The sequence below is a fragment of the Argiope bruennichi genome, chromosome 8 (assembly GCF_947563725.1).
Source record: "Argiope bruennichi chromosome 8, qqArgBrue1.1, whole genome shotgun sequence".
NCBI classification, from domain to species: Eukaryota; Metazoa; Arthropoda; class Arachnida; order Araneae; family Araneidae; genus Argiope; species Argiope bruennichi.
The window spans coordinates 73,043,059-73,060,053 of NC_079158.1; the positions used below are offsets into that span (position 1 = coordinate 73,043,059).

The 16,995-nt window shown below is 28.6% G+C and overlaps 1 protein-coding gene across 1 annotated transcript; it reads right to left on the minus strand.

Moving 5' to 3' along the window:
- Positions 1-3,410: 3,410 nt before the first annotated feature.
- Positions 3,411-16,995, minus strand: LOC129980666 (cytochrome P450 4V2-like). Its single transcript, XM_056091046.1, has 4 exons — positions 16,990-16,995; positions 12,996-13,092; positions 7,273-7,452; positions 3,411-3,734 (listed from the first exon to the last, which is right to left on the minus strand). Exons 1-4 carry the CDS (start codon positions 16,993-16,995, stop codon positions 3,562-3,564), a joined length of 456 nt encoding a protein of 151 aa, XP_055947021.1. The 3' UTR covers positions 3,411-3,561.

The window sequence follows — 16,995 nt, forward strand, 5'->3', positions numbered from 1 at the left end:
AGAATTCAATTTCGATGCCCTCATCTTGTTTTATGACAATTCATATTAATACATAATTATTCACCTGTTTCAAAATTTTGAAATGACTGAAATGATGCATAAATTATATTTTCAGAAAGAAGAACAAGGAACAAAATAATTTTAGCCATGTTTAACAATTAATTTTCATTAAATTATAAAATGTGATTTATATATTTAAAATATATTAAACTTTGAAAGTATTAATAATTATAAAATATATTATATTTAATATTATATATATTATATTTAATATATATGAAATTAAGTATAATATATAATATGAATATATTTTATGGTAAATAAATAAATTAAATATATTTATTGATTAATTTATCAGATTTTATCTATTAAAAATATTAAATTTGTCACATTGGTATTTTAGATGATAGAGTTTAACATTCTTGAAAAATATGTCACCCTTTCTACATTGTAAGATAATTGATTAAATAACCTGTTCGAATGTATGAGCCACCATTTAAAGAAGATTAATGAGTAAATTATTATACTCTTGAAAGAAATATTTATAAAACATAAGTATACTAAAATATTTTCCTGATAATATAAATTTTTCTAATTTTGTCAATTGGTATCAATTGAGAGTAATTTTCAAAAATTATTCTTTAATAAAAAAGTAAGCTTCAGAATTTTATATTAAGATAAAATGCTAAAATATTTATTCATTTTAATGGTTTCAACCACAAATTCTTTATGAACGCCTGAATTAATGTATATGTTAGGACATTTTTGATTATGAAATAATTACTATCTTCATTACAATGCAAAATTTATTTTTAAATATCGCAATTTAATTATGTTAATTTGCAACATTCACGATAATATATTTTACATTAAAAGTTTTGCTTCATATAATACTTTTGTAAATAGAGAATAATCAAATTTTGACCCAGGATACCAATTAAGAATAAATTCCAAAAATAATTGTGCATTAAAAGTATTAAAATCTTTATTTTAAATTAAGATAAAATTTTAAACCATTTCTTCATTTAATTATTTCTATAAACAAATTATTTAAATATGCCGGAATTAATGAATATTCGAGGACACTTTTGATTCTGAAGTAATTGCTGTCTTGATTAAAGTGAGATATTGCTTTAAATTGTGGCAATGTAATTTTGCTAATTAAATAAATATTCACCATCATATTTAATAATATTTTATACAACTTAATTCTTATATACAGTAAATTTATAAGACATATTTTTAATAATTATAATATACTTTTAATAATTTTTGTTCCTTGTAGAGAGAAATAAAAGAGAAAAGAAAGCTTTAGACAGGATATGAATTTTGAGTAATCTTTTTGCCTTCAAAATATCATTTATTGGTTTCAGATATTTCCATCGGCTTACTAGAGGCAAGGAAAAAAGATAAGCTAAAAAATCTGAATTCTTAAATAAAAATATAGTTTCCCAATTAATTCATTAATCTAAATACACAAGCTGGTATTACCAAACTTATCAACATTACATTCATAACAAGATGAATAAATTCTATTTGTTAGTAACTTTAGTATTTTAAAATAAATTATACGAAATTCCTGAATTCCAAAGAATGCATAAGCACCATTTGCATGCTATTGAAATTTAAATTAAGGAGTTTCGTCAGATGATGCCAGAATCCTTACTTTTCCTAGAAATAGTGCTAAAGCAACATTTTGATAATGTTGAAGATTCCTTTCGTTTCTTAGTTTAATTTAAATTCTATAAATCTTTCCATCGAAAGAATAACAATTCCAAAACAATGAAATCATATTAAAATTTCAAATGTGCAATGTTGGCATTAATATTATTCCCCTCTTATTAAATTGGGATTAAATATATTGTTAATTTATGTTTTTATAAAAAGCGTGTAGAGAGATGGTTGAATTCAATTGTAGGAAATTTTCCCTTTAGAAAATACATTCATTATTCACTCCGTAAATCTTACTATTTGGAAATAACATCAAAGCATATTTAAATTTCATTTCTTTTTCATCCTTTAGGCTTTTTGGAACAATAAAGTTATAGTTCTTTGAAATCGATTTAGTTCTGAGAGAACGATAACAGGGTTTTAGTAAAAGACAGTATTTGTAATATTTAATGCAAGAAATTAATTATCTATAAACTAATGAACTAGAAGAATCATGTAATGTTTTTCAATGTATCAATTTTCATAAATAATATGATAATGTATTCTATAATTAATCTGATATTGTTATTCAAATTCCAAAGTGAATTTGAAATAACTATTTTTATTCCTAGACTACAACGTTTTCATTATTTTTTCTATAAATTTTCTATATTAAATTATATTTCATATAATTAATGAAAATATTCATTATTTTCATCACGTTGCCTCATCTATATAATGGATCTGTTGATTTTGGACTTTAATATGGAAATTTCCAATGAAGAATTACCACATTTAACGCCGTGACCAGTAAAGTAATTCCTTCTTTTGATGAATTTCAAACAAACATTTAGGTTACTTGTCTACCGTCCATTTGATACGCGTGCATCACATTGCCTCATTTATGTCACGCATCTGTAGATTTTTGACTTGCCAATGAAGAATTCCAATGACATTCCGAAGAGGAATGACCACATTTAATGCCACGCCAATAAAAATATTCCTTCCTTTTATTAATTACAAGTATCCATTCTGGTTAAAAGTCACCGTCAGTTTGAAAAACCGGCATCACATTGCCTCATCTATATAATGGATCTGTTTAGTTAGACATTCCGATGAAGAAGTATAAAGATCAGCTATTGCTTCTCAAAATGGGCTCTCTCGCTTGCAAGCTATGGATGGAAGCGGATAAAGGAAAACAGAAATAGCAGAGAAAGGTAAACTTGAAGGAAGAAAAGGCCTCTTGAGAACCTTTAAGTATACGTAAACGCAAAAAAGGAGATGAAATACCGACAATTCAGCTGTGTAACTTCAATTAATGCTCTACATTTGCATTTATGGAATTGTTTAGTCGATAACATATTTCTAAATAAAGGAAAATCTCCCTCCCTTTGAAATTCAATTTTTCATTTCCTATTTATTCAAAAATAAATGGGATATAATTTATCTACCAAAAATAAAAGAAAATCTGGAATAACTTTTTTTTTTCAAAATCGAAAAGATTTTATTCTTTTCTAATAAAAAATGAATATATTATTAAAAATACTTAAAAATTAAGAAGAGAAATGCAAAAATCTCATGGCAACAAGATTCTAATCAATAAATATATAATTTTAAAATTTTACACTGCTGTAAAACTAATTTGTGTTTTTTTTTCTCAGAATTTTTAGCATAAAATATCAGAATTTTATGTAACTATTAAATAAATTAAATATATATTTGCAATTTACAAATTATATACATTTTTATATATTACTTTACAGTTTAAAGAATTATGATAAAAATTTAACTCACTCATATGAAGGTAGAGTAAGTTTAAACATTTTTGCTTTCATTATATATTTATGTGAGACAAAAAGAAATCCTTATTTTATTCTACATTTTTTTCACAGATAAGCAATACAATGATCTTTAAATCTCCTGTGTTGACCGTGATCTAAATTTGACATAAACTGGTGATGAGGGATGTAATGCAATTTGCATTACTGGTAGCACTTTGTCCCTTTCTTCTAAAGATTCAACAGTGAAATTTCTCAAGATAGTTGCAAGAAGAATCTTAACTTCCATTGTTGCGAATCTGTACCCTAAATACAGTAAAAATATCACATTTAGATTAAAATAGAACATTATTGTAAAAAGCATACTAATTGTTTTCGAAAGTAATTGATTGAAACACATTAACTTATAACGACTTTTGCTAAATCACGGCAGTCTTCGGGAAAATAGTTTTTAAATTATTTATATGAGATGCAAATTTAAATTAATATAAAAAGAGACCAACATATATAAATTTTGTAAATAAATACATTTTCTGGAATTACACTTTGAAATAGTATTTGAAGAAGAAAGATTATGATTGAGACCCTTTTTTTAGGAGGAGACATGTATAGAATCTTGTAAAACTGTATCTTGAATGTATCATGTATATGTCGGTCACGGAAGTTAGTTTTTATTTAATGATATATGCAATTCGAAATCCCCAAAATTGAATGCAGTTGCTAATAGCACTTTAAATTATTTAAAAATGTCCATCCCCTTCATACATTCCATTAATAAAATGTGTTCAATTCAATTCCTTTCACTTATTGCGATGATTTCTGGAAAGAAAAAGCAAAAGTAATTAATTCAATTAAATTGCAATATATTTAAATTTATTGTTCATAAATATTTTATCCTTAAAATACTTAAATTTATGTTGTCGAAAATTTCATTGGTAACTTTTAGATATCAGATCCTTCAATTAATTCATCATTTCGATTAATATCGCCTTCACATCATTCCAACTTAAACACTAATTTATATTTTTTCATTGAAAAAAAAATATCACATATGATAAATTTACTCTAAGAAGGATTTTTTATCTTTGAAATCAAATAACAATAATAAAATTGAATAAAATCACTGTTATAAATGCAACATTCTGAGAAATGTTCCGTGCATTTTCTCAATTCCATTTAGCGAATAGTTTGCGTAATGCTACAGAAAGATATTGGAAAACGAAATCTTAATCGGTAATTAGAAAATGCAATAGATATATTATGTTTATATAAACACATGAGATAAATGATATTTTGGGTTTTCAAGACATTCACCATTTTCAGGCTTGAAATATAGAAAGGAAAACCGAAATATTGAGTAATAATATCTCTGCGATTTTGCAATTCGTGTTATTATCCATAAAATTTGATATTAGCTAAAAATATTGATGCTGCGAAAACTAAATTCGTTTAATGCCATGTAAATGCAGAGCATAAAATTTACTTTTAGCTAAAAAATATTTTCTTAAAAATGAAATTAATAAACATAACCAAAAATATTTTCAAAATCCTATTTATTTTTTTATGTGAGCGCTGGCAGTAACAAATTCTGTTAGTAAGCTTTTAGCAAACTTCATATATGTGGGCGAAATTTGAGATTAAAAATTTCATTTATTCGAAATCTTTGGTAAGAAAGAAATTAGATTAAAAGTCTTTAAGAATTTGAATCTTAAAGTATTAAAATGTAAAAGTCTTTTTATTTTAGTTTTTTTTTACCTTATATATAGAACAGATTAAAACGGCAAGGCCATGTATAGACAGTTAGTTTTCATAGTTCATGCTCTATTGTTATTCAGTTTTGAGTTATGTTAGCATAAGTCTTTATTCATTTGAATCCGTCCTATTTTGATATAAATTAAATTACTTTAATCTAAAGAACCTGTGTCATCATTTACTACAGCCCATTTCAATCTTTAAAGATTTTACACCAATACCGATTCCATCTGTAATATAAAAGAGATATTAATAAAAGTAAAAATGTATGTGTTTTTTTGTGTGAACACAATTTCTATAAAACATTGGAAATACAAGAAGCATCGTTTCCATTTATTCCCGATGAAGATTTTTTTTTTTTTGCTTCGTTTACAGGTCTTATTTTCTAATCACAGCAAATATAAATTTCCCTTGGTACATTTAATAAGACATTTGTGAAAGAATGAATTCAGAAGAATTTGAATTCAGCCCTCCACATATATACTTTTGTCGTTCAAAATTCCTTACCTTTTAGATTTAGTGATTTCATTTAAAAATATATTTTTTCCCAGTGACTTCATGTTACTTATTGATGATATATTGTTTTCTAAATAATTTTAAAAGAGACCTAAGAATCAAAATTCTGCTTTTGATAATTTGTAAATTTAATATTGTTGAATAGAGATATTTATATTATTTATATTCGGATTATTACTTTTTACATCTCCTTGCTAAACTAGCTGTTCTTATTTTATTTGCTTATTTATTTTATTCTTATATATATATATATATATATATATATATATATATATATATATATATATATATATATATATATATATATATAAGGGGTGTTCAAATGAAAATTTACGAAACGTCTTAACAACGTAACCGTTAACTATATGTCTGTGCCTCGATTGGAGAACGTAGCGAGTCATTTTGGGATGCGATTGGATTCTCTGGCGTTGATCGGAGTATGCGCGGATGACCGCATGAGCAGAAAAGAGCTGAGGCTCTTATAAAGAGCGCCGCCGAAGGTCCGAAAATTGTTCAATTCCACGAGCACAGAAGAACCATTAACTCCGATGAGACACTCCGAAGACTACACAGGTACATCAAGAATAAAAGCCCGGGGTTACTCACGGAGGATGTAGTTCGGCTCCATGAGAACGCTGTGAAGGATTCGGCCTAGTCACGTTTACAGGAATTCTGGGAACGAAGAATCCTTTGGTTCGTTAGTCAATGGAATCGTTGTACTCAGGCCTGTGGTGGATAATTTTGAATAAAATCTTCATTTATATCCGCAGTATCGTTTCGTACCTTTTCCTTTGAACACCACATGTATATATATATATATATATATATATATATATATATATATATATATATATATATATATATATATATATATATATATATATATATGTTTGATAACTTACATGGTTTCTGTTCAAGTTCAATGTGATTTTATTCTCGGATTTTGTAGGTAGCGAGATTGAACAGTCTATTGAATAAAGGCTTTAACAAATTTAAAAAAAAAATAATGTTATTTTATTTCCGAAATTTACACTATATATTGTCTTGAAAGATACTGCATAACTTAAAAGAATGAAGCAAATGCTTTCTATTTGAAAGGTAAACAAAATCCTTAAATATAATTACTCTGACATAAGAGAATTTGGGAGTCATTTTTAATTTCTCTGAAATATTTTTTTAATATTATGAGATGAAAAATGTTTGGTTGTTATTCAAAACCATTTAATATAATACATCCACAATTTCAGGGAATCCAGTATCATTTCCAAAATAATAATTTCCAAAATAAATAATTTCATTTGCTGAATTTTCGGTAACGGATATTTTAAAATGTTTCTTTCTAAATTTTATTCCAAAATAACTTTAAAAGATTTCTATATATAGAGATAAATATTATTTGTTATGTTGTAAAAATTTAATTTTTAAGGCAGTTAGATTCAGTCTCTCAGGCTTATTAACAATATATACATATTCAAAGTAATTGATCAAATTTTCAAAATCTATTTTTGCTTGTTTATGATAAGAGGAAATTGTATATCTTAAAAATGCATGCTTACAATGGTAAAATGTCTCTTACCAATGCAATTTCTTGGACCAGCAGAAAAAGGTATATAGGCATACTCAGGTATTTTTATGGCATTTTCTGGTGAAAACCGATTTGGATCAAACTTTTCTGGATCGGGAAATACGTCTTCGTCTCTGTGTAAGAAGTAACTTAAGATAAAGCAAGATGCTCCTTTGGGTAAGGTATATCCGCCTGAAAATAAATGCTCTTTCATTAATGAGTGCTTTAAAGGTTAAAAAATCAGTTATCAGATAATATAATTCAGTTCAGATAATATAATTCAGTTATCTAGAAAAGCTAATTGGAAATAGTTTTAATTAATTTAGTTAGTTTAGGAAATAGTTTACCTCATATTTTTATACAAATCACTTTGTACTCTCAAAAGCCGAATGTATTTTACTAAATATTCAAATGTTATAAATCTTTCTAGAAATAAATTACTCTAAAATTTTACACGAGAATTTAAATGTTTGATATTACCCGTTTATTGAATTAATTTATCGGTAAATAATTATGTATTCACTTTAAAAACTAATTTTTAAAACCCAGGTTTAATTTTTCCTCAGACGGTGTATAGCGATTTTTACACTCTAACATTTATTTATAAACTGTTTCTTTTTTCATTTTACTATAAAAACATATTAAAGGCGTTCGAAGGTTTCATATACTAGAGAAATAATGATAATAATTATAACAAATCAAAAATATCTTTAAATCCATGTCTTTTTACTTCACGAATTCCTTTTTATTTGAAAATTAAGAATGTTATTTTCTCATACAATTATTTATGTACATAAATCTTAAGATTTAATGAATATATCCAAAATAAATTCAGCATTAAAAATAAAATTTTCTTATTAACTATTGAAATTGAGATAGTTGAAACAGAAATACTTGACATCCATCTATAGTGTGTCGGCGAGTATATTCCATTTTCGGATATATATATATATATATATATATATATATATATATATATATATATATATATATATATATATATATATTAGTAATAATATAAATTTATATATATAATGTAAACATAATAATTTTAAAAGCATAAGGCAGTTTCGACGATAGAGAAGACACTTTGCATTTTTAAGTTCGTTTTATTCTCTTCAATCTATCCGTGGAAGGCATAATTATTTACAAGGAGTGACAGCACACACAGAACGAAAAAAGAAAAATGAAAGCCAACTGAACATTTTATCCCTGTGTTATATAACATGATATTTCAGACACGTGTCGCTTCTAATTGGAATTTCTTACACGTGTCGACCTTGAAAAGAGAAACAGAGGAATACATTAGAAGAATCTGTCTACATCAGTGATTCTCTATGAATTCAATCGGCACGTGAGAACCGCTCATGCAATTATTTTTAAAAAGCTTCAGTTGAATTAATTAAAATTTAAAATATCGTTACATATATATATATTTCTTTTCACATCTCATGCGAAAATCTTATCTTAATTGTTAATCTTTTCTTTTCCCAGAAAATACACTAGGATTTCCTTGAACGTAATCATGCGTCTTTTGACTAAATAGTTTCATATGCATTTGAAAATTATTTCATGTTTTATAAAATATATTTTACTATATTAGTAAAATTAGGCTGCTGAATATATTATAAGGAAAGTCCGTGCAATTTTTCTTTGGGGAATAAATTGCTACAGAGACAATGCCTCCATCGATGATTTTCCCTGAAAGTATCCATTAGCGGACATTTGTTTCTATTATCTTCATCAGGCAGAAAAATTTTTAAACCAATTTTTGAAAGAATGGAATTTGTTTGAAAGTAAATCGTTGAGATCGACCTTATTCTTAGGCTTTCAAATTATATGATTTATAATACAGACATAAAAACAATAATGCATAAAAAATCATATATATATATACACACACAGAGAGAGAGATGTGTGTGCGTGTGTGTCAGTATAAAAGAAGGTCAATTTTGTGTCCTTATTGTAAAAAAATGTCTGTGACAATCAGAGTTACAAAGACCGATTACAATCATTTGAAAGATATGGGATAAGTAACCAATTTCATTATTCCATTGCAAATGGAAGATAACAAATGGTCAGATGACAACAAGAGATGTGGATGGTTGTTGGGAGATAATGAAGGGACAAACAAAAAATGCTAAATAACAAAAAGTTCCTTGTGAGAAATGCAAAGAAGGAAAAATTATATGCAATGAATTTTGAGGGTAAGAACTTTAATTTCTTACGTGACATTTTTAATAAGACCCTGAAAGGGTTAGGGATGCACGGTTAGATGATATTTGCATCAAATATTGAGATGATTTTTGCATCAAATATGTGTGTGATAATGCGCAATAAGCGAATTTACACCAGATAGTTTAGATTGTTGCATAATATTATGTGATATCATATATTATTATATATTCTATAATATTATGCAGTATTGCGAATACAGTTGAATTTTATATACTTTCTTTCGCCACAGAATATCCCCGAACTTGGAATCTCTAGGATTCCCTGTCGGTTGAAAGGATATACGTGGGAGTATTTATTAAGATAAAAGAAATACACATAAAAAGACAAAAAAAATCAATATACACAAAAAAGACATAAAATATCAATATACACATAAAAAGGCATAAAATATCATCAATACACATAAAAAGTAACTATATACAATATTATAATGATGATTGAGGTGTTCGGTGGGGAGTATGAGCAGATGAAATCTATTGAAGGTAATATATTCTGGAGAAGAGCTTGGTTGAGAAATGAAACGAAAATTTATACTGGGCTTGGGTCTGGAGAAATCAATTCCTCGTTCTCTTGTAGGAACCGCACAAGATTTCTAATTTTAACCTTGGACAACTTGTTTCTCATAATGTTGGTCCACCAGATATTTTCTAGGTCGTGGATGGGTTTTTTGAGATGAAAAGATGTGTTGAGAGGGCAACTAGTGGCATAATGAAGGGGATCGCCTACTTCGCCGCAGCCACATTGATCAGATCCTTTAATATGGAATCTCTTGAAATATGAAGGGAAAGGGCCATGGCCAGTTGCAAAGATAATGTCAAGCCTATTCCAAGATGATGGGTTAAAGGACACTTTCGAGATGATTTAATGGATGTTTCTGCCAGTTGAGCCATTATCCCATTCTTCTTGCCATCGCTGTAGGCTCAATTCATTTACAATACTTTTCAGATGGCTTCTAGGAGCTGGGTATTGAACGGGCGTACCTGCAGAAATGGCCTGTTTAGATAAGGAATCTGCAACCTCGTTTCCGTTGGGGCCTACATGTGCTTTAACCCATCCTAACTTAATAGAAGGTTGGGGGAGCAGAATGGCTTGAATTTCCTGAACAATTGGGCTTGAGGTGGAGAATGAACTGATCGCTTTTAAGCTGGACTCGCTATCACTCCATATTTTAGCGTTATGATCGTATTTGCTAGCCCATTTACATGCTTCCTTAATGGCCAGCAGCTCTGCCTGAAAGACAGAATTATTTTCGTTCAGTTTGCCGAGCCACTGATGAGTAATTTGTCCGTTTTGGAATACTCAGTAGGCAAAGCCGGTTTTCCCCTCGATTTTGGACCCATCTGTAAAAATATCCGTCTTGTTTGTAGGTTGGAATTCTTGTTTGAGGGAAATTATGTCCTCAAGAAGAAAGTTTGAGGGGAAGATTTTTGTGTGAGAGCATTTCATCTCGAAGTTCTCACGATGGAATATTATATTCTGAAAATGGCTAGGTAATTGAAGACGACTTACTCTTACATAGGTTGCTTCTGCTTGCGCTTTGATGTGAAGTGGAAGAATTCCTTCTATAACTTGCAGTGCTGCCGTGGATGTTGTTCGGAATGCTCCAGAAATACTCAGGAGAAATTTTCTCTGTATTGAGATTAGGATTCTTTGTTGTCGGGATGAGAGAGGATAGACCCAAGCTGATGCTCCATGTAGGATCATTCTCTCGGCAACGGTGAAGTAGAGATGACGCCTGAATTCTTTTTTCAGACCCCATGTGGAACCAGCAATTCTGCAGAGATTTTGGTATAAGAGAATCGCCTTCGTTTTGGTGTTAAGGAGGTGAGGAATCCAGTTTAGCTTATTGTCGATAGTAACACCGAGATATTTTAAAGATTGTTGCCTTTTTATTGTTACGTTATTCCATTTAATTGTTGGGCCATTGACTAATTTGCTTATCAAGATATTACATGATTTTTCTACGGAGATTTGAAGGTGATGCTTGTCGGTCCAGCGCTTGAAGATTGAGAGAGCATCCTGGGCGGCTGATTTCAATTTTGCTCTTGTTGATTCGGCTACTACAAAAACAAAGTCGTCTGCAAATGCCTGGAGGTGAATGTTAGGTGGCCATTTTTCAGAAAGAATTTCGTTTGCGACAAGATTCCAAAAAACTGGTCCAGAACAGGATCCTTGCTCGCAGCCTTTCTGCTGTGACCAGGCGACAGTACCTTGAGATGTTTGAAGAAGGACTTCTCTATTTTCTAGGACATCTTTAAGTGTTTCTGTAGTTTTTGAATTGAATTTAAGTTTATCGAGGCTATTGCGGATGGAAGAGAATTGCAGATTATCGAAAGCTCTTTGGATGTCTAAAGAAATTACCAGAATGTGTTCGTTTTGCTGTTTGAAATTATGGATTTTTTCTGTTAATTGCTGTATTGCGTGGTCTGTGGATTTTCCATCCCTAAAACCAAATTGGTTTGGATGGAGCAAGTCATTTACTCTGAGTTGATGATTAAGTCTCTGCAAAAGGAGTTTCTCAAGGGTTTTGCCAATGGTGGGAAGAAAAGAGATGGGGCGATAAGAACTGATGTCTATTTTGTTCTTACCCTTCTTGTGAAACAGTATTATCATTCCTTTTTTGAGTGGAGTAGGGAAGCATTGCAGTTGGAGGCACTTATTGAAGAAGGCGTGGAGATTGTTCAATATACGTGTGATAAGAGGTGCTTAAATATTTAACAAAATCAGGTTTTAAACGTCTGAGATACAAATATCAAAGCAAGCCGAATAATTATCATTTGACAAAACATCCCTCCCTTCATTTGATTAAAGTAGACTTTTTAATGTCGTTTCGTTCCGTTTTCGCTACTTTAACAGAATGTGTTACAATCAGATGTTAAATAGCAACATCAATGTAATCATTTCACTTCGTTTATTTAAAATTAAATTCAGAAAACTGATATTAAAAAAATCATTTTTATTTGTGCACTAAAAATAGCAGCTGTATTTTTAATTAAGATAATTTATCACCTGTTAGTTTTTAATTAATAGTTCATTATCATAAATATTTTCTATAATTCATAAAACATGATACCACTGATATATAATCAAAATTTAACAATATCATTCGATAAACCAATATTCTGAAACATATTTTCACAAACCATGCATACGCATATGAAATTTCAAATTTCTTGCGCTTTAGAAATTAGGTAAAAACTTCATTATTTAGATTCATTTATGCAAATGTGAAATTAGCTTCCAATGCGCGTTTATAAAAATGATGTTAATTTGAAATTAAATAAAAGAAAATTCCAGAAATATATTTTTTTTACTTCTACATAATAAAAAAAAAATCAAAAATTTTCTGTTTAAACTTTTATTACTTTTTTAAATAATAGAGGTGTTTTAAATTTTTGAAAACCCTGTATTCTGATATTTCTTTCTAAACAATGGTCGAGAAATATGCATTTTTAGCTATAAACGTAACAACAATAACAAAAAAAAAAAAATCTTACAAATGGTGGTATCTTCTTCGACTTGTCTTCCGAAGATTGGCACAGCAGGATACAGTCTGAGGGTCTCCTTTAAAAAGGATATTAATAATTTACTAAACTAGTTAATTAATCTTTAAATTAATCGTTTCGTTTCAGAGACTATTTTAATACAGATATCTCTGAAAACTGAAATGTCCGAAGAAAAGAAAAATAAGAGAACCCTGCTCCTTCAAACCCGCAATGACAGCCTGTGTTATTGAGACACGTTCTTAGGTGTATGATTAGACATCCTATGAGGGGTCTTAGGAAACTTCCTATTTCCCAAATCAACCTAGGCGAGCATCTGCAATAAGCAAAGCACGCGTCATGGGAAATCACTCAATAATATTTTTAAAAAAAGGAGATATATACAGATATCCAGATGACTCAGGAGGAGTCCATAACTTCAATGAGCAGACTTTGTATTTTGACCATATTTCAGAGTGTGGAAAAAAAATCGGACAAAGTTATTGCATCAAAAAATGGAAATTAATTAATTTATTTTTCTTTTCTTTTCTTTTCTTTTTGTCAACCACTTCAATTATAACATTTTTTACAATGCATCTTTTAGCTTACGTACTCAGTTTTGGCTTTTTTACCATGCCTAGCAAAAGATACGCTGTTTTAGAGTTGGAAAACAAACTGCATGAAGTCGTTCGTTTGCTTACTGTACCTCGGTAAACAGTGTCTGATGCAATCTGTCATTTCAAAAGGCTTGGCAATGATGGTCAAAGTCCAGGAAGGGAGCAAAATCGTATGATGAACACTTTTAAAGCCATAAGGGTGTCAAAAAAGCGAATTCAATGAAATTCTAGGGTTATCATGAGAAAGGACGCTTGTGAACTGGAATAGGGGATCGATGAGTACAACGAATGGCAAAAGCAGAACTTGAACTAATAAGTTCCTAAATGTTCAGCTTCTCTCTGAAGAAATGAAACTTGTACGGCTCTGTAGTCAAAATATCTGTGTTATCCGGTTTATGGGGGGGGGGTTAAAATACCTAAAATATGTCTTTGGCAGTTCATTGCTATTTAAAGTGCAAAAGTTCATCAAAATCTCTATTTCGGATTTTTTGACGTTTGCAATAATTTCGCTTTCTATACTTCAAATGCTAAAAAAAAAAATAATAATAATAAATCTTCCTTCATTATTTCTTCAAAATATTCAAAATTTTTTAAATATCAACTTTTTCTATTTTTTAATTAATAAGAATTGGGGATTTTTCCATTCCTGAATTATAGTTACATTGCAAAATTTATCATTGCCATATTGTAAAAGTAAAAACTAAAAGCATTAAAAAATTTAGAATTTGTTCTACTATTTTTAGTATACTAATTCAGTTTTTTAACCTCTTTTGCTATATTTAAAAGGGCGTCTTTTGAAACGAATCTGGAATATATAGTTTATCTTGCTTTTCTGTTCTATTAGGGCTCCCATTTCACACGATTTTACATGTTTAGATTTTTCTTGTAGGAAAGCATTTTGAGCATGTCTTGCAAAAGTCCTATTGAAATTGATGAAAAAAATTCAATGTTGTTGCTGGTAGTATCTTCTACAGGAAATGTATATGAAATATACGACATTTTTCAGATAAAATAATAAGTTGTAAACAATTAGTGCTTATGTGTTAAACTAGTATGCATGACTAAATCTTCTTAACAAGCGAAAACCCCGCCACCACTGAAGGTAGCAGTATCGGCAGGTTTTATTGTAAGTGATTGTTATCTTTAGAAATGTACGACTTTCTCTGAGGGATTTTGGCGTTACAGAAGACTTTACACTTTCCTTTGCCAAATCCGTAAATTTGGGATCAAAAGTTTATCTGTTATTTTGGCCTTATTTGTTTGTATTATTTACTAGTTATCGAAATCTTCTCCAAGTGAAAGCAATCGCAAGTACTATTTTCGAAGATATATGCCATTAGATAATATTCTTTCATTTGCCCCTAGTAACTTTTCAATTTTCCACCAATGATTTGCAATTACTTTCCATAGTAATCGCAAATTAAATTAAAGTAATTTACTCTTATAATGTTAACTGTTTTATTCTCTGTTTTATTAGGGGTCCCTTATTACACGATTTTACATGCTCGGATTTTTGTTTTTCACCATGTCTTGCAAAAGTCCTATTGAAATTGATGAAAATAAATTCAATGTTGTTGCTGCTAGTATCATTTACAGGAAATGTATATGAAATAAACAATATTTTTGGGATAAAATAATAAGTGGTAAACAATTAGTGCTTTTGTGTTAAAGTAGCATGTGTTACTAATTCTTCTTGTTTACAACCGATAACCCCCCAACACCACTGAAGATAGCAGTATCAACATGATTTATTGTAAATGATTGCTACCTTTAGCAATGTACAACTACTATAGGGATTTTGGCGTTACAATTAGATTTTACACTTCCCTATGCCACATCTCTAAATTTGGGATAAAAAATGTATCTGTTCTTTTGGCCTTAATTGTTTGTCTTAATTACTAGTTATCGAAATCTTCTTCAAGTGAAAGCAATCGCAAGTACTATTTTCGAAGATTTATGACATTGGAAAATGTTCTTTCTTTTGCCCCTAGTAACTTTTAAATTTTCGACCAATGATTTGTAATTACTTTGCATAATAATTGCAGAATTAAATTAAAGTCATTTACTCTTATAATGTTAACTGAAAATATTTACTTTTATTCATACACCTTACACTAAGTTCTTGTTCCAATTAGTTTCTTTCAATTGATAGGGAATAAAATGTAAATATTTCTATGCTTTTGTATAAGTTAATTCATGCTTATGCTTAGTCGGATTTATTCCTTGGTGTATTTGGTAAAGCATTATGCATAATATTCCATTCCTCTAAAAATTATCTTGGTGCTTAAGAAAACTAGCACTTTTTTTTTACAAAAAAATCCTATAAATTTTTTCGAAAATATTTCATTATCGAGCTGATATTTTTCAAAAAAACAGAAAAGATAAAAGCATAAAAATAAAACAAAGAAATATCAAGGATAATAACTTGCTTCATTTATTTCTTATCTTATTTTATTTTAGCATTATATTTCCTTAAGTGCTTTACACAAAGGCTGAAAAATGTTTTAATCTGACTTTTAACAACAAAAATAGAGATATTTTCTCCAGAAGGACAATTACTAAAATAGCTTAGGGCCAGAAATTTATAAAATAATTTTCAACGTGTGAGTACAATTTAATGTATGATAAAAGTTCATGCATAAAACTTGAAAAAATTATGATTTTTGTTCATATTTTCGCTTGTGGTCTTTTAACCATTTCAGTGCAGTCTTATACTAACAACAAAATTTATTTTTGAAATAAGATAATGGATTTGGATTCGAAGGGATTTTTTTATAAAATCATTAGAATTTTGTTTCTGTCTATTTGTTCCGAAGTGACATTGATTTTTATATTTGCATTACATGCTTACATTATTTTAATGCTGTTTAACTTCTTTTGATGGTATATCCTTAAATTCTAATCTTTGATAAAAACTTTCTTACGAAAACACTCATAAATTAAAATACATGAATAAATACAAATTTTTGTTAAAATTTTGTATACATTCTCAGCATTCTCAATTTCTAAACTACAGAATAAGTAATCGACTGATCTAGAAATATTTTTTGTTGTTGTTTTAGTGCTTCACAATGTGAAAAAAACAGAACATTTTGTGGCATTTATAAGTGAACAACACCAATACATAAAGATTGAATAGAAATGCAGCTTATTTTTTTAGTTCTGAAAGTAGATAATATATTTCTTAAGTAATTTGCAAACCATTTGATATACCTTTAAAATAGAAGATTTTTGCTTTATATTTCTTTTTTTTGCTAAAAAAATAAGAAGTTCATTCTTTCAATTGTCTCATAAAAAATTTCCAGTTAAATTATATATCTTGGTTTTATAGATCCCACTCCTTTTTATACAATTATTTAAAATTATAGCTATTTATGAAATTTTTTCAAAACCTTCAT

Coding starts and splice junctions, on each gene's coding strand:
- LOC129980666 (XM_056091046.1), bottom strand. Junction 7,453..12,995: donor CGAAGAAGATACCACCATTT/GTAAGATTTTTT, acceptor ATTTATTTTCAG/GCGGATATACCTTACCCAAA. Junction 3,735..7,272: donor TGGTCCAAGAAATTGCATTG/GTAAGAGACATT, acceptor TACTGTATTTAG/GGTACAGATTCGCAACAATG.